This window comes from Astatotilapia calliptera, chromosome 5 (assembly GCF_964374335.1).
Source record: "Astatotilapia calliptera chromosome 5, fAstCal68.1, whole genome shotgun sequence".
In the NCBI taxonomy this organism is placed as follows: Eukaryota; Metazoa; Chordata; class Actinopteri; order Cichliformes; family Cichlidae; genus Astatotilapia; species Astatotilapia calliptera.
Window position 1 is genome coordinate 22,703,493 of NC_137426.1, and position 27,737 is coordinate 22,731,229.

Here is a 27,737-nt window from a genome sequence, read left to right on the forward strand (position 1 = left end):
CCACTCGCCGTCGAGCAGCGGGACTCCAGGCTCTCACTTCCCCAGCTGCTGACGTCAGCTGGCAGCCTGGGCTGTGCTCGCCGCTCCGGACATAGCGCCGAGAAAAATGCTGCTCTCCGTATCGCCAAGGGCAGGAATCAACCCATACAACGGCTATAACAGCAGAAACAGCAAAAAGGTAAACGCTTTCGGGATTTTCCCCAATTTTCGGCTTGTTCGCCCTGCAGGGCAACACGCCTGCGTCTGTCGCGACCAAAAAAGAGAGAGAGAGAGAGAGAGCGAGATAGAGAGAGAGAGAGAGAGAGAGAGGGTTTGTGACAGTGAGCTGCAGTGTCCTTGAGAAGCTAAACGAGCTGAATTTAACTTCAGACTTCGTGGAGTCAAATATTCAGCTTAAAGAGCAGGCCCGCTCCGTGGTGTGTGTCAAGGTGGGAAATTTCCTTCTACCGCTCGGTCCCTGTCACGCTGGACGCCTGGCTGTTTTATTTAGTAGTATTTGTGTGCGGGTACTACAAGCGGGGGATGTCGATTATGGCTCTGCTCACTCATTTGAGAAAAGTCAGTGGTGGGGAGCAACTTTTGTGGTTTACTGTACGGTGCTGGGATAGCGCGTCAGTGCCTGGATGGTGTTTGTGGAAGTGGGGGTAGGGAGAAACGCAGACTGAGAGGGAACATGTTACAAAATGAATTCTGCCTCTTCCTCCGTGAGAGAGCTCCGGACACAAGTATCTGGTGTTAAATCAGGTCTTCATTGTCTCCGCCGCCGCGTAAGTTAGCAAAGTTTTTTCCCCCTCTTTCCCTCGTTTCCCATCAGAAAGCGGAATATGCCCCACCCCTTGAAAAATCCCACCAGACCCCGATGACTACATTCCCAGAATTATGAATTGCGCTCTCTCTGTTGCGTTCACTGTTGACATTGTCACTTTTTGTAACCACTACGTGAGGGCAAATGTAGCCTGACTACTCTGCTTCGAGTAGTACACTATACACCGTAACAGAAGCCATTTAAAAATGAGCAAAAGTGTCTCGATACAGTGAAGTAGCAAAGCTACTTTTCGAGAACTTTTCGCTTCCTATAATCCATATTCCAGAGTGGTGTTTTTGTTTAGTCACGCAGACCTCTCCCTGTGGACCCTAATGACTTCTAAGTGACGGTAAAAGCTTTTCCTTTGAACGTGAAGGCATCGTGTTGTGATTTTTTTTCTCTCCATCCAGTAGAGTAACAGTGGTTTTTCATCTCCTGCTGATATTCCTGCATTTCACTGAGCGTGTTGCTGTGAGCTCCTGAACCCCGAATGGCATTTTGAAAATGTGTATTGACATATTGTCTCTCTGTGATCGCGGACTGCTCATCCTACCAGATCTGATGTCAACACTTGCGCTTGTCTGGGGCAAATAGCTTAAAATGTTTGGGTTGTGCAGGCTCAAACTCAATTAGCGATTTGTTTTTGATGCAGTGGCACTGGGTTGTTACTGAATAGACTTTTAAATTCACTGCTGTTACTAGGTTGGGTTTTATATTGTTTCTGACAAATGGTTCATTCTCTAAACTATCAACACCCACTTTATTTTTTACATTTTTTTAACACCACTGGGGACTAAGAGATACTGTCAAAAATTTTTTAAGGAAGTACACAAGTGTGAGCAGTGGAGTGTGTGCATGTCAGCACTTTCAGTTTCATTTATTTAATTTGGTCTTCTAGTGACATACATGTACACAACAGATCATGTGGCAGTATTTAATTCATTGCGTGCATAAGCAGATATTTTGGTGATGTGCTAAATTCTTGTGGGAATTGCCAACACTATTTAGATTTTCCACTTTCTTTCTCAAAAGAATTCAGATGTTTCAAAATGTGCACTGGCAAATTAAGACTAAATTTTCTCATGTGTGTTGATGTTTCAAAAACTATATGATTGGTGTTTTTTAATCTGATTTTCTTAATTTTATTGGTAAATGGCCTGTATTTATATAGTGCTTTAATAGTCCCTAAGGACCCCAAAGCGCTTTACATATCCATTCACACACACATTCACACACTGGTGATGGCAAGCTACATTGTAGCCACAGCCGCCCTGGGGCGCACTGACAGAGGCGAGGCTGCCGGACACTGCCGCCACCGGGCCCTCTGACCACCATCAGTAGGCAACGGGTGAAGTGTCTTGCTCAAGGACACAACGACCGAGACTGTCCAAGCCGGGGCTCGAACCGGCAACCTTCCGATTACAAGGCGAACTCCCAACTCTTGAGCCACAAACCCCCCACATCACTTACAATGCTGGTAATCAGGAAATTGTTGCGTTCGATAAGTTTAACACAAGCTTTCACCAGATCATAAATGTCAGCTGATTTTCCCTTGCAGACTCCAAATAAAAGGCCTTGATTATATCTTTTGCTTCTGCGAGTCCGCTACGGTCCACTTGGCTCAAAGTGACTTAAATTTCATCATCAGACAGTGGGTGCGAAAGTCCATGTGGATGCCTGCATGTCCACCAATTTTTTGTGACACACAGGCTTGTCTGTTTGGTTGTCGGGTCTCTACTTGCTGACCGTGTCCGAGTATAATGAAAGCTAAATATGACATCTGCCTTTGCCGGGTGCCTTTGTTTATCTGTTGCATTAAGTGTTGTTTTCAAAAAAAGGGTGCAAAGATGATTTGATAAAGAGCTGGAATACTCTGGAGAAGTCCAACCCATGTTGGCTTTTTAAGACGGACACCGATAACTGATGATATTAAACATCCATTAGTCTCGTAAATTGATTGATTGATGATATTTTTTTCTTTCTGACGCTTGCACCATTAAATAATTGTATAAAATTTTGTTATGTGTAGTTATTTATTTACTAGTTGTGCCTGACTCAGATGAAACGTGTGCTGACAACAGGGAAATGTTCTCCTGTGGTCAACTCATGCGACATGTACAGTCCTAGCACGCTTCACGAGTGTTGCTCTCATCTCTACTTAGATTTTCATGAAATACACATAAAATACACATCAGCATTAAATATTAGTCAAATTTGTTTTCAAATATAAGTATCAGCACTTCTTTTAGTTAATATATTTGCATCTGAATTAAACGTGTGATACTCAGTTGATTTGAATTTGCTTATCTGTGTTTTCAGTGCATAATGATTAGTTTCAGACTTCTCAAAGGAATAATTAAGGTGAAAAGGCATAAAGCAACATGTAAAAGAAGCTTAAGGCATAGGCAAAACATTTACTCAGTTGCTTTAGTAGTATCAAGCTCCTCTATGTTGGGGAGCCAAAGTTCACAGAGGGGTCAAGTTCCTGTGTTTTGTTTCCGCGCACCTCCTTTCATTCTTTTGGTCCCTTGCTCACATTTTGCCGTACCTGAGCTATACAAGTGCATCGAATAAAAAACAGAATGAGAAATAAACCCATTCACAGGGGTGAGAAAAGCGCTCTTTGTGTGAGCACGGTGATTACTGAGACTGACTTAGCGACTGCTAAATGCCATTCGGTTACTGTCGTGCTTAAAGGCTGCTGCTCCTCCCCTGACTCAGCACCTCATTTCCTCCTTCAAATAAATAGAATTAATGTTCTCAAATCAAATTTGGTCGGTTTCCGTGTATAGCTTCCTGCATGGAAACATAACAGGAGGCGGCTCGTCGCTTCTTAAGGTATCGTGAGACTCAGTCAGGGCGGCATCGAATGGCGTGGGTTTTTTTTTCTTTGTACTTGTCATTCACATTTTTGTTTCCCTCTTGGCTGGAGACCTTTTCAACAGATGTCAGCTTAGTGCTGTGATTTAAAGCTGTGGATGCCTCAACATTGACTCTGCTAAGTCAAAGCACAGCTATGTATATGAAAAGAAATCAAAGAAATCAATAAAGCACATTGACTGGAGCATTAAATTCACACACAGATAGAAAGGTTTGCTCTAAAAAGGCCATTGATGGAAAATAAGCAGATGTGAAGTCTCGAATCCATTTCTGACTCGGTAGTTTGATCCTTTTACACATGAACTCCAAACGCTTTCACAAGTATTCATTCCTGAATTCAAGCATTATGTAAACCAGCAACATTTAAGTGGGCATGTTTAGTTTTGTCACGTTACTCCTTGATAAGAGTTGATGTCAGAAAGTTATGCTAAGACTTCCAGACAGATGTTTATTAAATGCCTGTGCTGGCAACTGATTTTACTTTGCAGCACTGATGTTTAAAGAAAACCTCTCTCACTGTAACATCGTGCTCAGAGTAAACTGGGTCATTTAAGAAGTTTGATTTTGTTTGGTACGGCGTGTTCTCTCCTTAACGTGACTGTGGAGGTTTTAGTCGCACGCGGAAAATAGTTGACCTGCTCAAAATTCCCCAAATGATTGCACTAAATGCACTAAAGCAATAAAACATATGCAGACCAGCATCCGATGGAAGGTTTATGCCACAGCTGCCATTTTTACATTGCTGTAATATTTAATGCACCAATATCTCCAAGTTCTTTGAAATAAAATTATTTTTTTCAATGCTAAAATCTAATTATTGCTGTTATCCATGGATCCATGTACTGTTTTACAAGCAAAGAGCAGAAAAAAATGTAAAGATCATTATTATTGTTATATTAGGATGACGTATTACATTTATTTACTTACATTCCTAAACAGAAGAATTAGTTTTAGTGGTTGAATGTTACACTTCATTAATTTCTGACTGACTCCAGTACGCTAGCTCAAATGTGGCTATAACAACATGACTTCAGTTTATTATTTGCGTAATAAATTAAATAAAATATCTAGTTTTACATTTTTTATTGAAAGATTTCTAAAATATTTAAAAAATCTAAGCCAAACTAAATTGTTAAACTGTATTTGTGTATTATAGTGAATAAAAAGTCCTTTCCATTAAGCGAGCTCTTTGTTTGATGGCTGTTGTACAGTGTAATTGTAAAAAAGTAAATAAAAATAATGCCTTAGAGTTAAAGAATAAATGGAAAGCCTCAGTAACTCTGGGAGAAATAAAGGAAACAGTGATTGGGGTTAGTCGGGATAACAAAGTGACATGTAATCATGCTTTCATATGATAATTAGAACATCTTTAAACAGTAAGTTAATTGGTGCAGCATAGCGAGCTTGTGTTTAGCTTATTGAGTCAAGCACTTTATAGCACCCATATACACTGTTCACTGTTTATTTTATTGTAAATGAGCAGTATTTGCCCCCCTATACTGCAGGCAAGGTAATTTAGAAAATAAAATTAGAATAATATATTATGCCTTACACACCTCATTTGTTTTAATTTGCAGCTTAAGGAATGACCTGACTATTTATAGCATGTAGTATGAAAAAGAGGTGATACAAGCTTTTTTTTTCTCTTTAAGGTGGATTAGCTGTTATCTTAATAAACATGGGTGATCTCAGCAGTGAGCAGAACCACTGTGAAGATTTTGCTAGCCACAACTGTGCACACCTGGACTGAGAGCGTGAAATCACAGTGCAAAGAAATATTTTTGCCACACAGCTGTGTTGGGGTTTTCTTTTCTTTTTTACTAGAAAGAAGGTAGAGCGAACTAAATGTTCATTAGGATTCATTTTGATACATTACAACTGTGCGCTGTGTCAAACATGATTCATGTCCTCGTTCATGTCATATTTTCCTGTCACTGTGACAGGAACTGAAAACAGCTGATGTCTAGGAGGTAGAAAGCAGGTGGCTGTCTCAAGCTTAATTCACGGTTTCATCGCACACAAACATGGCTCAATTTGTATTTAAATTTTTTGGGTACATGTCTCGCTGCTTCATAAATACGTTCCATGCAATCACATTAAATGAGGGCCTGAAAACTGCGGTTTGCTTGGCTGCCAGTCATCTGTGTAACCGTCTCACTGACACAAAGTTCTACACTGTGTGCCCCGACACAAACACTTTAATGCATATTAACTTTAACATCGTTGCTGCTCAAACACCGACATGCTAATGCTAGAAAATAGCTACACCCAAAGGCTTTAGTTTCCATTGATCAATTGTTTTTTGAAGTCTGAATGAGGGGAAAAAACATATTGGGTGGCTGGTTTTTTAAAATGATACTTATTATTATTTGGGTACTTTTTACAGCCCACACATTTACTTTGTTGTGGAGTCTTGTTGCTTTCATTAATCCTATTTTCAGCAAGCAGTAGGCAGCTGTTTTCAGGCAAATAATCTCTTAAAAACCCACAGTATATGACTTGCCCATCCCTAAATGAAGGATAAAGACAAAGATTAAAGTAAATATTGGCAGGGATTAGGGATGTCACGATACCACGATTTTAGTGGGTACCAATAATCAATTAAATGAATGCGTTTCAACTGGAAACCTTTTTATTTAAACAGGAATGCACGTGTGTTCTGACGCAGATTGAGGAATATGAATCAGGATTATTTATATTGTATTGAAATCAGCCAATCCTTTATATCAGACACTACTGAAAAAGGTATCAGAAACGACTCCACACGGTTGTGCGTAAAAAAACCAGCTGTTTTGCTGCAGCGAGTTTTGTTTTTTTTTCTTTGAACTTTTCTGTACAGCCACCTTTGTCCTCCTGGTCGCATGCCAGGTATATGTTTATCTGTCTCTTTGTTTAATGTGTCAGATGTTTTGGATCAGTCCCTGGCCAGAGTGCCAGCCGCATGAACCGGCCAAGGTGAACAGGTAGAGAGGGAGACAGAGTCCTTGGAGAAAGCACAGCTGTCAGAAATCCAATGCCGAGGCCTGCGCCGATGCCAGACGCTCTCTCTCTGTCTCACATTTTGTTAGATCTCTAGCTGAGCTCTGGCCCAGTGTTTGAGAGTATCCGTTTGCAAGCTCTCCATCCTTTGCCACCTGACCCGGCTTGAAAGCCACGCAGGCATGTGCATTTGGCCTGTGCGTGCGCACATAGGTGTGATCAGCGACAATAAGAGACAGACAATTCCAAGATTAATAGGTGCCTACAAAGAGACAAAAGGAAGGGGAGCGTTGCAGACTGAAAGGAAGGAGGATTCAGGAACGAGTCTGGACGTGAGTTTGGTGTCCCTGTCACCTGGTTGGAATGCAGAGCTCCTCATTTAGAAGGCTGTGTGATAAGATCAGGAGCAGACACACAGCATTTCCTGCCTACTGCCATACTGTCACTCACCACTTTATGAGACGTACAGTCCTGTTCTTATCCTCCGCTAACACGTACAGACTGTTTAACCTTTTTAAAGATACCTGCTTTATGTTTTTATGATTATTAGCACTTTTGTTTTCTGGGACGGAGCGTTCCGTTGGGTGTATAATGAAGTGTTACATTTTTGGTTGTATGGTTTTTATCAACATGGCAAAGAAGAAAAGATGTGGTTACACACATCGGATAACTCTTCCGGAAGGTTTGTTAATGCTTCAGAAGGATCGTAGGTTTTGAATTCCCATGACTCATTGCTCTGGTCGGTCCTAAAGAGAGGCGGATGTAAAGCGGCAGCTCAGCAGTGTAATTCTATACACGCTGGAAGCTGTGTCCTCATTTAGTTAATCTGTGCATTAGCATAGAAGTCGGCTGCCATACACAGGCAGTCATGGCTCTTTCTTGCCAGCAGGACATGGGGAGGTGGGCAACCCCCCCCCCCCCCCCACAACCAGGAAGTCCATGGACTTGTGTGAGTCAGCTTGAGAGGCTGAGATTTTAAAAAATAAAATAAAAGCAGAGGTGGCGTGAGACTTAAAGGACGGTTGAAGAAGGTGCACTCATGTGACACCTCGTGTCAAATGTCTTCAGGGTGTTGGTGGAGGATATTTCTGATACAATTAAACCGTTAGACATGCGATTCAATTAGGTAAGATGTCTCACTTAAGCCAGTGAGCTGTTCCTGTGCGTGAATCGCCTCTGAGAGTTTAATACAACACGGGGTACGTCTTTGATATTGTGAAAGATTAAAGGCAGGGTTAAATGCTTGCAGTATGCTATATTTAAAATAGACACTTCCTTCCAGCGTCAGAGTCTTCATACAGGTTTGCATAAAAATAGAGGAAATGGTTTTATTTATAGAAATGTTCTTGATTTTTATCTTTGGTCCTTAAAATAATCTATTTATATTTCCAGTCTCACAGAGAAGGAGAAATGCAGCGTCAGGACTACAAAATATGATTACTGCAATAACGTGAAAGCTAATTACCAACCGTTGGGGGTGGAGACTTTTTTTTAAACTTTTTTATTTTTCAGTTTAATATTTTTTGCTTCTATAACAATGTACCCGCACACTTTAATGTAGGACCCGAGAGAAAGATTACACGTCACCACTATAACGTGACCGAGCATCAACAGCATAGTTACAGCACCGTGAATTTAAAGCTTTTTGCAATAAAGAGAAATTTCTGAAAGCCTGACAGAGATTTGCTTCTGAGCGTCAGTCGTCTCTGTCCAATTGTTAATATGAACTTTTATGCAGCTCTCTGTGCACATTTTTAGCCTTAACAACGCTTCAGCGGTATGTGTGCGTAGTTAGCCGTGTGACTGCAGACCGGTGATTTAAGGGGTGTTGTTGCAGTGATACGCTCACTGAATGAGACTTGGCTTTTTGGTAAAGAGAGTTTGAATGAGATTATAGGCCTCTGCTGTCCTCTTCTTTCATTCACAAATTAGCTGCCTGCAAAACATATTCGTCAAGAATTTCACTGTGATGATATAGGACGACTCCTGTAGGCAGAAGTCTAACACACTTGTGAACATGTTTGAATATCCCTGGAATAAAAGATACAACGAAAATGGACAAAAGGGAGGCTGTGCTTCCATCTCATCTACCTGTCATGAAAAAAGTCTACATTCAAGCTTAAGTTGGTGGTGGAGTAGGGGGTCACAGGTCAGAAAGCCTGTCTTAAAGGGACCTCACGCCCTTATGGATACTGTCTAATTAGCAGAATTGAGCGATGCTGTCGGTGATCCCGGTGCGACCGTGTCGTCCTGCTGGGCCTTTTTTAAACACGACCAGATTGATCGGCGAGCCCTTTTTATTCCTCTGTCGTGAAATAAACCCATTGTCCTCCTGCCCAGCTTCACAGAAGCACCCTGCTAAGCTTATTTAGAAAGCATGCTTGATCTAATTCGTTCCTATACAACAGCAAGTTAAAGAAATTGGACTGTTAAATGAATGCGATTGAAGTCATTTTCTCACTGCAGACAGCCAGTTTCGCCTGTTCTGGTGAAGCTGGTGCGCTCTGTGTTTATTTCCCCAGTCATGTTTGGAAAAAAGCTACCAGATCTATTCCCGAAAGGAGAAGTTTTTTCTTTTCTTTCTTCACTGGCAAAGCGATAATAACATCATATTTATTCCATTAAAATGAAAGCATCTGCACAGTTACACAATCTTTTTGTTTGATATCTCCAAGGAGAGCCACGGTCCCACAGAGAGATTAGATGATGCACTTTTTGTTGCGCAACATCCGTTTCATGGTCCTAGCTGTGAGTCATCCATTAGTTTACAAGCAGAATTCACTGCCACTGCATCCTTGTAGAAAACAAACCAAAATAAGATAATAGCGGAAGTAAATGTCAAATGTTTGGCTCATGAGCATGTTTGTTCATATTTTTTAATAAAGTGATAAACTCCAAGTTTATTAATCTCTTTAAATTCTCCTTGTTTCTGTTTAGATTCGAGTCATTTCTGTAACCACATATCTGTCATCAGACATCAGCCGATGGGGTTCTCAGACTCATAATTATCGTGGATTAAGCTGATCCCTGTTTTTGCATCTAGCCGCTCGGGATCTTGTTAACCCTTTAACCTTAATGACTGTTTGAGAGGGGAAAAGATTACACTGTTAAAGTGAAGACTTCAGCGAGTTTCGGGAGCGAAAATAAATGCAGCGTTGTCAGTGTCTCGTTTTTGACGTATCTGCTTTTTTTCATTTGAGGTAACACGAGGCAGCGAGTCGCACTACAAAGTAGACATTGTTAACATCAAGGCTATTATTTATTTCTGCATCATGAGACTAACTAAATGTTGGTCTGAGATCTTTAGGTCTTTGGTTTTTGCACCACAGGATTGTTTTGTGTGGTTCTAGAAGTTAAAAAAAAAAGGTTACCCAACATTGAGAAAGCATAAGAGGCCCCTTTTCCCTATGTGTGGAGCAGTCGGCCAAGAGGCCCCACATTCCCCTCAGAAAGCGCTATTGGTGAGTGTTGACATGAGGGCTGTGTGATATCACTTTTCGCAGCTCCCACATAATCATCTGTTTCATGCAGGATTACTTTCCATTTCTCCACATCTCTAAACACGCCTTTGAATTTTCACACTTTTAATAAAAACTTCAGCGTACTTGTGTAGTTTCTGCTGGCGTTTGAGAATATCAGCGATGTTTTTTCCTATAAATGTTTGTGCACAGTAAAATAATCGGTATGTTTCTTTCTTGCTGCAGCAGACCTATGTGTCCTCCGGCCACCAGATGGCACCCCCCAGTCCCAACACCAACAGTAGTAGCAACAGCAGTGGCGGTGGAGGGGAACAGCTGAGCAAAACCAATCTGTATATTCGCGGCCTCCATCCGGGGACCACGGACCAAGATCTGGTCAAGCTCTGCCAACCGTAAGTCATTTTTAAACTTTTGGTTATTTTGTACGTAACACAGCAAGTCGAATTTTTATAAAGTTATAAAATCATCCTCTTTCTCATTTTTTGAGTTACCATCTATCTATCGTCAAGTGGAACATAAAACTATAGGTCGGCTGGGGTTAGCTTTGGAAAACATGAACACTGGATGAAGGAACAATCTAGCTTGCCTTTATTCCATCTATGAAATCCTCGCCTACCAAAAACACTGTATATAAAGGATTAGACGTGACCACAGTGACATCACTGATTGATAAGCTAAGTTCTGTTTCAAGTTTCGAGCCGAGTGTGCTGTTCTAGCTTTTTGTAACCAGTCACGAGTCCTAGATAGATCACGAGTCCTAGATAGATCTGACTGTGAAGCTGACGCACTAAAACCACCTTCACAATCCTACTGTTGACCAAAAAAAAAGACAAAAGGAACATTGTGCTGTTTTCAGTATAAATGGAAACTACTGACGGAGACCATAAGCCCATCAGGAAAGTGCTATTTGACAGCCACGGGGTGTTAAACAACCAGACTTCTTTTTGCAGCCACCTGCTGGACCTTAGAAAGAAAGCACTTCTTCACTGGCTTCCTTTTCCAGATGTGGAGGCTACCTCCATCTTTTAAATACAGCCTTTGATTTTACACACACAGAGAACTAAAAATGGTTACACAATGGAGACTTTTTGGCAAACAACTTCACATTTTTTCCAGAGTCTAATTTTCACTGTAGCCATCGTAAACTAGATGCACTATGCAAATTCTTGTTTGTTTCTGTATGTAGACAGAAGACCTACTACAATCTGTGATATGCAATAACACTGTTCTACTGTGTGATGATTAGATGACAGTATGACTTGCAATACAACGTCTACACAGTTCAGTTGAGAGTTTTCCTTAGGTTGGTGTGGGGCTTACATTAGGTGTAGATGCTGTGTTTGAACGGGTGCAGTGATAAAGGACTTTTGCTGCTTTGTGTGAGATAAGAAGCTGCAAACACATTAGAGAACATCCTGCAACGTTTCTCTGATTCCTTTAGCTGACATGCTGTGTTTGCATCTAAGTCTTGCAGTGGTAGATGAAGCCCCAGACTTAATCTCATGTATGTAACAGTCCGTCCCATTGGCCACGTGTGTGCGTGCTGACAGTGAATGCGTGGTGCACGCCTTTCAGGTTGAATTTTCTTCATTGCACATGTTCCTCTCATAACAATGAAGAAACCGAGACTTATCTGTCGGTGCTAGTGGACACACATGTGTATTGAATGCTGATTGGGGCCTTTGAGGTGCTGCTACTTCTGGCCTTTAAACAGAATCAGGTTAGCTGCTAAGCTAAGTTTATCCTAACCTAAACCAACATATTCTGACTGTTGGAGTTATGGTGGTGCGCTCATATATACCAAGGTGTAACCTTAGTTTGGGTCTATGAAGCACTTAAAAATGCCTGTCTTATGTTAGTTGTGATAGGGGTGAGTCTTATCACAACTAAAGTCAGTTGAATTAATCTTGATGGGATAGGTGCTGAGATAAAGAAAAGAAACTTACAATATTTCCTCATTTAAACTCAGTGAAGCCAGACTTGTACACCTGGAAACAAACAGCCTAGCCAGTGTAGTTAGCTTTACAGACAAGCGTGCAGTTAAACACCCAAACTGGTTTTTGGCTGCTGCAAGTGAGTGCTGTACGTCACAGAAGTGAACTTCAGCCCCACATCCATCAGGGCTCTTTCACAGTAAAAGCATATCCCTGTGAAGAAGCTTACACAACTTCTAATTTAAAAATGCCCGGTAATATTTCCAACATCACAGACCATCCATCTTTAAAACTTTGATTTTAATCATCCTGCCCATACAGAGAAAAGTATCAGAAGTATTAAAATCCACAGGGAGAATTTACTTGGCTTGTGACCACACATACACACACTCATGAATTGTCGTGTGTGTGAGCAATCTAAGAAGATCAGAAATGTGCAGATGTGAAACACAGGAAGTTTGAGTGTTAAAGAGATTTACAGAGAAGCCATTGTGGATTGGCAGAGAAGTGGAAAGAGGACGGAGACTTTAGAGGAGGGTGGGAGGGCTACTGTTGAAGGAGAAACTTAAATGAGCGGGGAAAAAAGTAGCATGGCCTGCTGGGAAAGAATGTCAGATGACCATATATGGGTTAGGGCTGTCTTTTAGGCCCCTTTGGGCTCCATAGTGTGCTTGGTTGGTGTTCTCCTGCAAAGGAGCCGAGGTAAGCGCAGGGTCACACAGTCAGTGCCCGTTGACCTTTTAAACTCATAGCATTGTTGTTGGGGAAGTCATAAATGACAGCTTTTATTTTTATCTTTGGTTCTAATTATAACTCAGTGATCAGTAAGTCTTAAGTGAGTTTTTTAGATTTCTTTAGTTTAAAGGCATCAGATCGAAACCAGAAAAAATAGAGATACCTAACATCAGGTCAACCAGTTTTTTTTAAGCACATTTCTATTGTCCATACAACAAACATAGTAGTTTCATTGTGCCTAATGAACTCACAGCAATGCCACTAAAGACCTTTGGTTTCTAGATAAATGATAGTTAAGTACAATTCAAGATCAAACTCACATTTATTTCACCTTAAAGTTGTTTCAGTCGGACAATATTCATACCTCGAGTACCGACATATAATCCACATTGATAATAAAAAATATTTAGACTTGATTCTCACCTAGACTTCACTTATATCTCTCATCTAAATTTTGCTCTTTGCTTGTAAATGCCAAACATTTTTGCTTTTTCCTAAATAATCAGACGCTTACTGTTCTGACATAATCAGGTGACAGGTGACAAAGTGCTTTCTGTAAAAAGAGTAGTGGATAAACTTAATGAAATTTGTCTCAGAAGGATGTGCGTGCATGTGTGTACGGCATCTTTACTTCCGAGGCTTTATATCAGTGAAAAGACACCGCTATAAAAAGAAACCAGTGGCTTTCAAGTCTGTTTTAGTTAAAGGTGACTGGTTATTTCAAATTTCCAGCTCCTTGTTTCTATTCATGGACCTTGCTAGATTAGCCTGGTGTGATTCAAATTTCAAAGAAATCCTTAGCGCAGTCCCTGAGGTTGTCCGCTGTCTGAAACTTGCAGTTCTGTTAGGTCCGTGTTTGTCAAAATAGGATTATTATGACTTCTGCAGCCATTTTTCTTTTATTTGGCGGTGTGGGACTGTTCTGTGTAATGCAGGGAAAGCAGCAGCACCACCACAAATGCTTCACGTAACATAGCAGGCTTCATTGACAATGCACGTGACATTGATTAAGTCAGCAAGAGCATGAATAACATGAAAAGGAGGAGATTAGGCGGAGGTGGGTTGCAAAGTGTTTTGCAGAAGTTGAGCCATCAGCTGATTTGGGCTGGCCACCCTCCTATTACAGTAGGTCAACTTCCTTTGACTGGCTGCCTCTCATAAACACAAGGGTTGAACTCCAGGTGGGTGGGGTTGCTGCTTTCATGGCAGAAGGGTGCTTTACCTTAACGTGATTATCCATGCAATCAGAATATTTGTTCAGGAATGAAATGTTGAACTGCACAGGAGCCTCAAAGTGACCAAAGCGTCCTGTAGTACAGAGTACGGCATTTGCATTCAGAATAAAGTGATGTAGAGGTAAAACACAGCACAACATAGAAATACTTGAAGTATAATTACATGAAAATGTCACTGGACACGTTCTGCAGTTTCTCGAATGGCTGTAAACAGCACAGCACCAGTTCAGCTTTGTATACTAACAAAAATCCACCATAAAATCAACTGTGTCCATATGTGAAAGCCAGAGGTCCAACTGTAAAACTTCATTTGGGCTTGAATGGGTTACATTATATCAGGGGTGTGTGTACATTCATGCCTAACAACCACTTTGCAGCTGTTAGATGACACTGGGACAGTATAAACATAGCCTGTGTTTATTTGGTAATGGCTGATGAATTATTAATGCCTGCAATAAGGAGCTTTTCTACCACTATAAACTGTGCAGCGGAGCTTCTAGATTATTTTAATTCATCATAATCGAAATGAATATATACGTTTATTTGAATATCAAACTTAACACACAGACATAAGCTAATAAGGTCAATGCAAACATTCAGTCATGCCCCACCACGGTAACTGGAGTGGAGCCATAAACGTTGCTCCTATATAACTTCTGGTCTTTGCATTTAGGACAAAAGTGGAGGAGTAGCGATGTCTTTAAATTGAATTGCCAGTCATTACCCACGTCTCTGTTGTGACCATCAAACTTGGTCTGAGTCATGTGGTTAAACGTGCACTGAAACAAGGCCGGAGTGTAGGACCCAGCAGTGTGCTACCATGTGAGGGTGGAAAAACAGAGAGAGAGAGCGGGACGTGGTGGGAAGGAAGGAAGGCGAACTGGAGGGGTGAAGCATCAGGTTACAGTGTACATTCCGCCCAGACGCCATGTTGCCCAAACAGAGGAGCACCAGCCTCTCTCACTGGGTAAATTCACCAGACAAGGGCAGGTCTATTATACTGTAGTGCTGATGCACCGTCTTACAACACTGCATTCCATTAGTCTCAGCATGTTGCATAACACTTCTCATTTGCTGCCTTTAAGGTGATTTTCCTACTATCAATATTTATGTGGCTGGATGTATGCAGAAACTGATTTTCATCTTTTACTGACTGACCTTTGTTGTACGTCTCCGTTGACAGCTGTGAACCGAAATGACAGGTCAAGACATGAACTTGTGTTTCGCGCGCTTCCTTCTTTTGTTTGTAGATGGGTGGATGAGAATGCATTTTCCTGAAAATTAATATCCCAGTTTGAGAGTCTGATGTTGCAAGTGACAAGACGTTTAAGCTGTATTTAAGTCAAAAATACCCTAAAGCAGAGCTGTATTTAGAAGAGAGGTGTTAGTGTGTTAGTCTGTGTGTGTGTGTCTGGTAAAGACAGGCCGGGAACAAATTGTTTTTGGCCCTGGGGTGCCGTCCCCTGTCTTCGAAAACAAAGTCGGGGAACAGAGTTACTGTACGGCGGCCTGAACAAAGACACGAGGGAGGAGTCAGACGAAGTTTTCAGTGCCTCTTAAGATCATTAAATGCACACAAATGGTTGCACAAAGGATTTTGTATTCGTGTTTACGCCTGTAGTCTGGCAGCCAGGGGAAATTTATAAATATTGGCATGCATGTGGTAGGAGCAGATTCCTCTTGTTGCCTCGTTGTAACCTTGTCCACTCATTCATCCTGTATTCTGTGTTCTTGTCTCTTCCCTGAAGGTATGGCAAAATTGTGTCGACCAAGGCCATCTTGGACAAAACTACCAACAAATGTAAAGGTAAACTCTAATAATCTTTTCAAAGACTGGGTTGTCATGTTTTTTTTTATTTTTATTATTATTATATATACATATTTTTTTGAATGTCATTTTCAGTCATTCTTTGGCTGTGGCGAAGCATGCCATTTGTCAAAGGGTTAGGAAAACACTGTTTTCCTGTATGGCCCAGAATTAGATGGAACATCCATGTAAATGGTAAATGGCCTGTATTTATATAGCGCTTTACTAGTCCCTAAGGACCCCAAAGCGCTTTACATATCCATTCACACACTGGTGATGGCAAGCTACATTGTAGCCACAGCCACCCTGGGGCGCACTGACAGAGGCGAGGCTGCCGGACACTGGCGCCACCGGGCCCTTTGACCACCACCAGTAGGCAACGGGTGAAGTGTCTTGCCCAAGGACACAACGACCGAGACTGTCCAAGCCGGGGCTCGAACCAGCAACCTTCCGATTACAAGGCGAACTCCCAACTCTTGAGCCACGATCGCTCATAAGGCCTCAGTCACATAGCTCTAAAGACTCCAGATCAGTTGACATGTGCTTGCTGGAGTTTGCTGACTGCTGACAAGCAAAATCTGTTGCAAAGAGGATGCTCCACCTAAAACCTCACCGGATTGCTTTGGTCAGTAGCAGACTGCCACAGTCACCAATAGTTTGCACAGAAGGCATGTACTTGGCTGCAAACCCTTTGCTCTTGGAGATGTAGCGAAACTTGAAAAAGTGCAATGTAAACCACAAATGGAGAATGTTCACCTTACAAATAAAAAACACTGCTACCAACATGTTTCAAAAAGTGCATCTTTTAGTTTGAAGACAAATGTTCTCAATGGAAGGATGGCTATCGAAAAGCTTCCATTCTTAAGGAAGGGAAACATGGAGGAAAGGCTGAGGTATGCCACATTACACAGAACTGGACTGAAAATCAGTGCAAACCAGTTTCATGGAACGATAAATCCAAATTTGAAATGTTTGGTTCAAATTGTCATCATAATGTACAGACAAGGTCAGGAAAGAGGTACAACAGTGAGTTTTTGGAGCCCACTGTAAAACACGGTGGAGGCTCTGTCGTGGTTTGCAGCTGCTTTTAGGCCAGTAGTCTTGGGGACCTTGTCAATATTGATGGAATTGTGAATGCAGGAATGTACAGACATATTATGAACCACCATGCAATACCATCTGAAAAGCAACTGATTGGCAACGGCTTCAGTTTTAATGACAATGATCTCAAACACGCTGTAAAAGCAGTAGAAGCGCGCCTAGATGGAAAACACTCAGTGGAACACTATCAGTCATGGATTGGCCTCCCCAGAGCCCACACCTCAGCGTTATTAAACCACTGTGGGATGATCTTGACAGAGAATGAAGCAAAAGGCAGCCGACATCCAAAGAAGATGTCCTTCAAGAAGCCTGAAGAACTATTACAGAAGACTACTTAAGCTTGTGTATCAGATTCAGCTTGTAAGAATAAACGTGGTCAAACCAAATACTGACTTTCAAGCTTGTTAGAATTGCTTGCACATTTCAATGAATCACTGCACTCATTTCCCATTTTTCCAGCAAAATGTAAAGAAATGTGGCTCAACACTTTTGTAGAGTGCTGTATTCAGCAAGCGCATGGCATCTTTTCATGTACTTCCTGATGCTACAGCATTTTTACCATCAGTTTGTCTGTTTTACAGGCTATGGCTTTGTGGATTTTGACAGTCCAGCAGCAGCACAGAAAGCTGTTACAACTCTGAAATCCACTGGGGTCCAGGCTCAGATGGCTAAGGTAAGAATTAGCCAACTATCTTGTATCCATCTACCACTTGTTGCTTCCAAGTTTACCAGCCACCATTAGATTTAAACATGCCTTGTTTAGCCCATCACCCCGTCTTGTACCCGTATTGATCTTCAGAGAGCCATCAGCTCAAGAGTCATGGCCCCATTGCTGCGCACGTACACACACTATCATGTAAAAGGTTAAAAACTGTTACATGCAGTGGCCTAATTGGCAGCGACTGTGCTGTTGGAAAGGGTTCAAAGTAAACTCTTGTCTATAGGGAGGTGTGTGTGTACTGAGATGTCCCAGTGATGCACAGCCCAGACCTGCAGAAACAGTTTGCTGATCATATTTTTTATTGCTTGTTCCTCCGCTCTGTTCGGTCTCCTCTCAAATCCTCATTTTGCCTCTTTCTTCACTGTCCTCCGCACTACCTCCTGTCTCCTTCCCCCTCACGTACCTCATTTCTGTGCTGTGTATGTTACAAACCTGCTCCTGTTGTAGCACTTGTTCTGAACTCTGTTGTAGCACTTGTTCTGAACTCTTTGTCCAAGTGTCTGAAGTCAAAGCTACTCTTGTCGGCCCATTAAGCTGATCCCTCTGGCTCTGAGGCTCCCCATTGAAGGAACCCGGGGGGGAGGGTGCCACTACACCCGCTGTCAATGGGACAGGCACAATGGACTGGCATTGTCCATCGCCCGGGCCTGGGCCTGGGGCAGACACCAGCACTTAGTACACTCCACGCCGGCGTCCCTACCTCCTCCCTCTATCTTGCACCCAAACAGACCTGCAGCAATGTAACACCAGGGTCTCCCTCAGAGCAGCGCTGGAGAACTGTAACGGATACACACTGCCAGCTGACCTGAAACAGTCCAGTGCAACTAAAACCTGAGTCTAAGTTCACTGAGCTGCTTCTGTAAGAGTGCCATACAATCCTGCGTATCTTTGTACTTGACAAGTGCAACTGGACACCATAACCTGACTCACCCAGACAGCATGTGCTCAGTGAGAGGTGTTGATAACCACTATATAAACCTAAATATACACCGCCGTCTCAGAGTCAGTGGGTATTTCAGGTCAGCAAAAAAAAAAAAGAGCTATAGTCAATGGTATTATCAATATCAAGGGCAGGTTCACCTGCCAGCAGCTTCACCATGGCTGCTGCAGTGTTATTCACAAACACAATGAACCACACCTTGAACTAGATGTCCTTAGAGTGTGTGCTAAGTCCCTGAACGGGCCACCCCAGCCTCCAGGCTGCAAGCCCAGAGGAGCTGCGTGTGTAGGGGCAGCGAAACAATGGCAAAGTTAAAAATAGAGCCCCCTCCACCCCACCCCCTCTGTTTGTTTTTTTTCTTTTTTTTCTTTTTTACTTCTCAGCACCTCCCTGTTTGAACTCAGACGTCATCACCCACACGCTGCTCGACACACAAACACCCAAGCGAGCTAACGCGCAGACACACCTTAACAGACACGGCTCGGTGAAGGCCTGGCACAGACAATACACGGTGACACCTCAGCAAATCCCATTCATGCGCCTGAGCTGCGCGCGGCAACATTTTAATACAGCAGGAGGAAAATTGTTAGAATATCAAACCGTCTGCCGCGTGCGCCGGCCGAGCTAAAAGGAAAACAAAAAAAGGGAAAAGGGGTGGAGTTTTTTGTTTGTGTTTGTTTTGTCATATGGCTTTGAATTCCATTACTGTCAGCTGGCCTATGACCCCTGCGGTTTGCTCCTCTGTTGCATAATAGCTGTGTTAGCAGGAATGACGGCAATCACAGAAAATAGGTTATCTCTCCACCAGATGGCTGAGAGTAGGAGATACTCATGTAGGCTATAAAACATTTAAGATAGCTGTTGACATACTTTAATTCCATAAATGTTCTCAGGAATTCTTCATTGTCAGATCGCCACCTCTGTCAAATGTGCCCGAACAGCTTGGCAAGTATCTGAGGTACTGGCTGTCCTCTCCTGGTTGTTGCTTGGATCAGTCCAGTCTAAACAGTTGTAACTCGATTTGCCTCGCTCGCTGACAGCTTCTGACAGCTTCTTCTCCATCCAAATTTAAAAAGCTTTTATTATTTGTGGTGTGCAGAGCTGTTTGATTGCATGCAGCAGGCACTGAAAAGAGGAGATAAAATGGTATAGAGAGCAGCCTGCTAGTCAGAAGACACCCATCTGTCTTCTTTTCTAGTTTCACTCTTTTTCTGTCATTCTCCTTTCTAATTGCCCAAATGACTGCAGAGGCCTGGGTAGGTCCTACCCTGCAAGTTTCCTCCTTCCGTAACAAAATATCAGCCTTTTGAGTTATTAATTTCCTCCCTCTTTCTTCGCTCTCCGTTTTTTTTTCCTTCCCCTGTTTTTTAGCCCAGCCTCTTTTTTTTTTCATGGTTGCCAGGCTCCTGTTGCTCTGTGAACTCTTTAACTTCATGCCTGGCTTCCTGTCTGCTTCTGCATAGTCACACAAGGTTTCGCTTTCAAGTAGTGCCACCAAATGATCTCTCCTCTTAATTTACTCACAGATCAAGATCTCTTCATTAGTCAAAATTATAAAAAAAAAGCACGACTCGCTACCCCTGTGCACAAATTAATGCTTTGCAAATGTCAGAGTGTTTTTTTTTTTTTTTTTTTTTAGCGTGCACGCAAGGTTTTTCAAATCCTCCTCAGCTGTGGCAGTGACACATAGAAAGTGGTGAGAGATTATTCAGGGTTTCCCTTTATTGGTCTGTCACTAATTGCTTAAAAACATTTCAGCAGGTTCTGTTACTAAATTATGCTTGACACGCAAATGTAATTTAATCAATTTGCCAAGTGCAGTGGCAGGTGTTGATGGAAAGACGGGTCGCACTGCTGCCTACACAAAAATTTGTGCCGTGTGGAAAAAAAGATTTTTGAAAGTGACAACATTTTTCTATTTGCAAGAGTGCCAGGAAAGTGTGCTATAATATATATATTTTTAAATTGAAGCCGGGAGAACTTCACGCTTTAAGCAACTGTAAATACTTGATTAAAGCAGCGGCGTCTGCACCGACACGGTCGCTTTGAGATAAATAATAAAAAGTCGGCGCCGCGTTTCCTCATTCAAAGCTTAAGAAGATGCACGAGCGAATGGATTCTCATTTCTCACTTTCTGTATAGCAACAGGAGCAGGACCCCACCAACCTCTACATCTCCAACCTGCCCGTGTCTATGGATGAGCAAGAGCTGGAGAGCATGCTCAAGTCTTTTGGCCAGGTCATTTCCACCCGCATCCTCCGAGATGCTAATGGGACCAGCCGCGGCGTCGGATTTGCCAGGTCAGACTGTGGCCTCGCATGGTGGCCCATCGTGTCTTGAGCACATTTTCTGTTATCAATTACGTGTAATTTGTGCAGCTCTGGCACGGACCAACCGAATGCAAACAGCGCTTCTCGAGAGGGATTAATTTGAACTCTGTCTGGTTTTTCAGGATGGAATCCACGGAGAAGTGCGAGGCCATAATTCAGCATTTCAATGGCAAATTCATCAAGACTCCACCAGGAATACCCGGTGCGTGGAATGTTTTTTTTGTATTATAGAAACCTGATACTGTTGTAAGTGCTGGAGCTGAGTGTGTTTTCTTCCCCACTGTGATCAGTGAATTCACTCTCTTGTTTGACCTGTTGCTTTCTCAGTGCCCACAGAGCCCTTATTATGTAAGTTTGCAGACGGAGGTCAGAAGAAGAGGCAGAACCAGAGCAAATATCTCCAAAATGGAAGACCTTGGGCTAGAGACGGAGATACGGTAACGTCTTTTTTTCTCTCCTCTAAAATTCTGGAGAAAAATCACATCAAGTACATACTGGAAAGTTTTGAATTTAATCGTCCACACTCTGTGCTAGCAGACTGTTTTAGTACGTACTGCACCGGTGTTTGCATGACCTCACTGGTTCTGAATCCCTTTTTTGTTTTCCCAGGGAGGAATGACGCTTGCATATGACCCCACAGCCTTACAAAATGGGTGAGTGGTATGCACGGACTGACTAAAAACAGTCCCAGCCCTCCAGGAAAATAAACATAGCAATCAGAGACTGGTAAAAGGCTGCCCTCTGCTGGACATTGCAGGAACTCAGATATGTTGCTAAATTAGCTGGAAATTGTGGACATGTTGCCGTTTCCTTCATGTTTTCTTCTTGTTGCTCTGTGTGTTTGGCAGCTTCTACTCCTCACCTTACAGTCTGGCTCCAAATCGAATGATTGCTCAGACTTCCCTCTCTCCCTACATGCATTCTCCTGTCTCATCATACCAGGTGGGACTTTTCACTCTGTTTATATTCAAATTATTAGTAGTTTTGTTTGTTCATTTTTAGCCCTGCTGGCTTTTAAAATCTGCATGAAAGTGAATCATGTATTTTTCTGTTGCTTTTCTGTACCGAATCCCTCATTAAGGTCACGTTATGTAAGTTAACATGCAGAACGGCTGCTTTCATCCAGGTCCTGTCTCTGTTCTTGTGACCTTTTTGTGCCAGCTTACACATTAAGGGCTCTGAGGGGACTGTGACAGCACCAGATGAAAAATATCGAAAAGTAATTTTGCGATGTACTCCCGCCTCTACAGGTACACAACCCGTCCTGGATGCACCATCAGTCATACCTCATGCAGCCAGCTGTGAGTATCCCTTCTGGTCAATGCTTTCTGGTCTTTTCACTTGGCCCACAGGGCAAAAAAGCATAAACAAAAGTGTAAATGCAAAAAGCGCTTGAAGCAGGATATACAAATCAAAGTGTCACAGCAATGAAAAAGAACATAGTTCTTTCTGTTACATGGAAATCAACAGGAACAAGCGGCCTCAGTGGTCACACAGGAAGCTGTAATATTTATTGGATCCCTGATAGTTGTGATCTTTAAGCGTACGCTTTAAGCATTGACCTGCTTTAGGGAACGCCATTCATGAATTAGTCTCAATACTTTTTTGTGGTTGTAATTACGCTGCATGTTAAACTGGACAGTGTATCTGTAGCTGCCCAGCATCAGCTGCATTGCTGCCACTATCTGAACTTGACCAGTGGCAGCTATGATTTGCATTAACCAAATGACAGGAAAAATATCTTCTGCTGGGTCAGCTTTTATGGAAAAGGGATCAGGGTGCGTGCCGAAGCCATGTGGAAAGCTTAAAGAGGAATGCACACCTGAAAGGGCTTTTGTTTCATCAGTAGATATCTACAGTTTAAAAAAAAAAAAATTAAACGTGTACCAGTGTTATTAATAAAATATGATGAATATTAACCTCTGCATTTTAACAAAATGTAGTTTCTAGGTCATACATGTCACACTCTGGGACTGCATTTAGGTGTGTGTCTCTGTGCGTTCGCAGGGTACAGTTATTACCCCAACAATGGAACATGCCATGTCCATCCAGCCCACATCCATGATGGGACCTCTCACCCAGCAACTAAGCCACCTGTCTCTGGGCAGCACAGGCACAGTCAGTACCAACAGACACACAAACAACTGTCCCCGTCACTAACGACATTTACAAGTGTAATTATTTGCGTGAAATACTAAACACACAGTCACAGATTTCGTTTTCCTCCCTGTCTTCCCTACAGTATATTCCGGCCAATACAACTATGCAGGGGACCTACATCCCCCAGTACACCCCAGTGCCTCCTTCCAGCGTCCCAGTAGAGGTATGAAACGTTTCCTAATGTCTTAATGATGTTTTGTTTTTCCATGAGGTGGCTGGCTCAAAATGAAAACTCCTTTGTGGGACATGCTGTGTAACTAATAATTGAACGTGGCTAAAGAAATGGAGGTGGTTGTTCAAAGGTGCCAGCTGGCTGATTGAATTCACTCGATATCCCGAGAGCCCTTTTAAAGTGATCACGAATTTACCAGCTAAACCTTTAACTGCGGCGTACGTCCCTGTGTCTGTGAAGTCATTTTGTTGATGTTTTTGAGATCAAAATGACTTAGCAGTGCTGTCCTGCCTTCTTTTTAATCTGTGAAACAAATGTGCCTAGTTTAGGTTGCAACTGCTCATTTTCCTTATTCATTCATAAATCTGCCAGATATTTGATTCATTAAAAATTGTCAAATAATGAAATATTGAAAAGCATCTGTCATTTTGTTGCTTTATTAGGTAAACAGCACCACTTAAAAGTGCTTTTAAGAAGCAGCAAAAATTCTTCCATCGTGTTGATTATCTGTTGAATGACTGATTATTCCAGGTCAGCACATGTGTTTGCTGCTTGAACCAAAGAGAATATTTCCAGCTGGGAGAACCTGTATAAATGGAGTGTCTGCTTCTGTTTCCGCCCAACATTGGGCTGAGTCCATGTGTAACCTTTGATAACCTGAATGCAGCCATATGCGAACCTCAGATTTAAGACTATTACCTAACCGGGCAAGCTTTGGCAATTTCTTTATGTCTTTCTTTATTTACTTTGGCCATCACTGCGCAGTCTGTGTGTTCCAGGGCTGTATTGTGGCAGATCCAGGCAGAGTGCTCTGCAGTAGGGCCTCTGAACCTGTGGGGTGTTTTTAAGCCATTTGCTGAATGGAGCTCAGTGATAGCAGTGGTGGCCTCTTAGGTGACCTTGTGAATGAGAAAATGGATGATTTATGAATGAAGTACAACAGAAAGCACATGAAAGGGGGAGGCTGTGAGTTTAAATCCAATATTTGCTCTTTGTGCATGCACACAAAAGGATAAGATGCATTTAATGTGATTAGGAAGGGAGTTTTAAAATATCGTCTGTCTCCTTTATGCTAACATCTGTGTGGTTGTCATGAATTATTAAGTTGCTAAACCTGACTTTTCTTTTCTTTTCTTTTACCCCAGGAAAACGGTGGCCAGCAGCAGCAGGTTGCAATGGAGACTCCTACAGAACACACAAACTACTCATACCAACACACCAAGTAAAGCTAAGGTAGATAAGGTCGCTCCTTCCTGCAAATTACAAATATGTAGACGTTTGTAAATTGCTTAATTAGCAAAATTGTAATGAGCATGAATGAAAACACAAGTCGTGGTTAAAAGGGACACAGATGATTACAATGGTGAAAATATTACTAAGTTAAAATAACTTTTTTTAAGGAGGTTTCCACAAATCAAAAACTCTAGAAAAATAATAATAATAATGGATTACATTTATATAGCGCTTTTTGAGACTCTCAAAGCGCTGTACAATTCCACTATTCATTCATTCTCACATTCACACACTGGTGGAGGCAAGTTACAGTTGTAGCCACAGCTGCCCTGGGGCGAGGCTGCCATATCGCGCCATCGGCCCCTCTGGCCATCACCAGTAGGCGGTAGGTGAAGTATCTTGCCCAAGGACACAACAACCAAGACAGACAGAGCTAGGGATCGAACCGGCAACTTTCCGGTTGCAAGATGAACTTCCCAGCCCTCTGAACCACGGTCACAATAAAGACATGATGGTCATTGTGGCTTCTGGATGGGGGCATGTTTATGAGTGTTGTTCTTTGTATAGGGACTTTAAAACTGAGAAATTCTCTGTACACTCCACCTACATATGTGGTTAAACGTTTCTCAGTTATTGAGCCTTTGAAGAGCAAAATATCAAATATTTTAAATGTAATTGTTTGTGGCAGTGCTACAAGCTGATCGCCTCTATGCCACATCGCGTTGATGCAGTAAGCCGAGGGGAAGGAGCCTGAACTAAGCACAGAGTGTATAAATGAACATGCTTTTCCGAAGCTGGACATTATTTTATTGTAAATCCTTTTTTTTAGTTGCTCTTATGAAAGATTATAATCTGATATTAGATACTGGATTTCTAACTTTCATGAGCTATAAGCCTGTATGCTGTTTGTCATATCCTTGCCTGGACATGTGCACCACATCCAGGGCTGCTGCTGCCATGTTTAGATCCCACCCTGGAAGTCCCCATTCTTCCCACTTTAAACTATCCGCAGTGGTTACCAGATCTTCTCTGCTGCGTCAAAATTGCAACCCTCATGGTAAAGAGGTTGAAAACACAGGGCATGCGGTGAGTGAAGATTGTGCTGCTGTGACTAAAAAACATTTTCACGCCAGGCCGCAGCACGGCTGAGGCTGTTTGCACCGAGTGGTCGTCTCACTCTGGGGTACTTCATTGGTGCATCAACCGGTGATTGTGAAAAGAAAGAAAAGGAGAAAACAGATGACAGATCATTTTCCCGAGGTGATAAATCACTCCAAGGTTTGAAAACTGCCTCAGCGGGAGCCAACTGTCATCACCATCGGCTTTATCTGACACCAAGTTTATGTTTGCTCTGAGGTAAGTTTGAGGTCAGCGGTTGCTAAGCACAGACTTCCAGTCAGGCATCTAAAGGTCGCTGCAGTGCTGGAAGCGGTCCAGGTATGCACAGTGACGCAACCTTAAACTCAATAGCAGCCAAACCGGAATCAGGTGTGGTTCGTGCTTTCAGTGATCGTAGAGGTAGACGGTCACGCCGTGTGTATCCATCGGCTGAAAAAACTCAAAATAAGGAGTAGGAAGGAATGATTTGATATTGCATAATATGATTTTAAGAGGAAGACTTTAGCTAATTATGTCTGCTATGGTCTAAAAGCATCTCATGCAATGTTTTCTAAACTATGATCAGTGCAAGTGCGCGAGTGGGTTTAGAGTGTCAACGCTGAGTCGTGTGTTTTGCAGCTCCCGGCAGGGTGGGGCCGAGGCTGCGAAATGAATCCAACCGAACAGGATTCAGCTGGAAGAGATCTGTGCTCCATACCATCACCAAGCAACCCGACTTGAACATGGATGACAAAAGGAACACGTGTATGCCTGTGAGTGTGTTTGTTTGTGTGCGTGCGTGTGTGTGTTTGTCTGTTGTTTGTCTATTTCTGTGTTTTTTGTTTTGTTCTTTTTTGGGGGGGTTTAAAGAAAAAGGACAACACTTAACATCATCAGACTTTTCAGCTCACATCCTCAAGAGCTGATCAACCAAAGGTGGGAATCTTCTTCAAGAGAAGCTTTGATCTATTTTGATAACTGAAAAAAAAAGGAACGTAACAAAAAAAGAAGTTTAAAAAACTCTTTGGAAAAAAACAATTAAAAGAGGAGGAAAAGACAGAGCATTATTTTTGTGTACGTAATATAGCAAATTCTTATTTTTAACTGAGCATTCTGGATGTTTCAGAGTGATTCAAGGAAGAGTTGAAACACAATGTGTCTTTTTGATTTTTTGTTTTTTTTGTAAAATATGCAAAGGTTTATTTTTATTTCCTGATGTCTGTTGTTGTTTGACATTCTATTTGCAGCAGCGGGACGGGTTGGGGTTCGGGGGTGTGCGGGGAGGGGGGCAATTTGTACAGATTTTAAAAAAAGCAAAAAAAAACTTACAAACACTTCCGCTGGTCTGGTGTGTCGAGTCGCTCTGACTGTGGGAGGCAAACCGTTTAAAGCTACTTCTTCCTGTAACTGCTGCAGAGATTTCTCATCACGCACAGATGATGACAAACATCGACTGTTTATAGTTTAGTCAAATTAATTCTTCTCTTTCTTGTTTTTTCGTTTAACTTTAAATCATTCTTTCATAAGAGAACAAAAGACAATCAATTATTTATATTTATATTTGAATTATAGTTCTATTTTTTAGAGGTTCTAGATCAGCGAGGCATACGTTTATACAAAAGGAGTTATTTAATACTGTAGTCAATGAAAACATGAAAGAGCTCCCCCCCCCCCCCCCTCCCCCCTAGCTGAGCTCCAGTGTTTGGCTCATGAATTTAATTTTTAATTATTTTTTTATGATTGGATCACTCTCAGTCCACATATGCTTACAAAAAAAACCTGCACCTACTGTTAATAGTTAATACTTTACTACATCCTCGTCCATGAGAAGTGGTTTTAAGCGGTTTTGTGGTGGCGAACCATCAGGTATCATTGAATTCATCCTCTGCCTGAAGTGGTGACGTGTGCACGCATTACAAAGGAGAGATTATGTGAAAACAAAGAGCAAATGCAGTGACTAAATTAAGACGTAGCTTAGTGAGAGCAATGAGGGATATCGAATGGAAGACTAACAAAATCCCTGAGAATAATTAGTTTGAGAGGAAAGGGAGCTGTAAGTCTTTTTTTTTTTTTTTTTCAATGCTGCTGTCACCTGAGTTTGATTCTTTGTCAGTGATTTTTGTTTTTT

General features: G+C 42.1%; 1 protein-coding gene across 4 annotated transcripts; it reads left to right on the forward strand.

Annotated features, from left to right (window-relative positions):
- LOC113022591 (RNA-binding motif, single-stranded-interacting protein 2-like) lies at positions 1 to 26,700 on the forward strand. Of its 4 annotated transcripts, none has more exons than XM_026168139.2 (14): positions 1 to 178; positions 10,372 to 10,535; positions 15,796 to 15,854; positions 17,537 to 17,628; positions 20,759 to 20,916; positions 21,069 to 21,148; positions 21,274 to 21,383; positions 21,556 to 21,599; positions 21,795 to 21,888; positions 22,197 to 22,247; positions 22,954 to 23,064; positions 23,189 to 23,269; positions 24,424 to 24,511; positions 26,249 to 26,700. In XM_026168139.2, exons 1-13 carry the CDS (start codon positions 107 to 109, stop codon positions 24,502 to 24,504), a joined length of 1,197 nt encoding a protein of 398 aa, XP_026023924.2. In that variant the 5' UTR covers positions 1 to 106; the 3' UTR covers positions 24,505 to 24,511; positions 26,249 to 26,700. The 4 variants fall into 4 exon arrangements, with proteins under 4 accessions (XP_026023924.2, XP_026023923.2, XP_026023927.2 ...); XM_026168138.2 differs by having other exon boundaries at positions 7 to 178; positions 10,369 to 10,535; XM_026168142.2 differs by lacking the exon at positions 1 to 178 and adding an exon at positions 322 to 428 and having other exon boundaries at positions 10,369 to 10,535.
- The last annotated feature ends 1,037 nt before the right edge of the window (positions 26,701 to 27,737 follow it).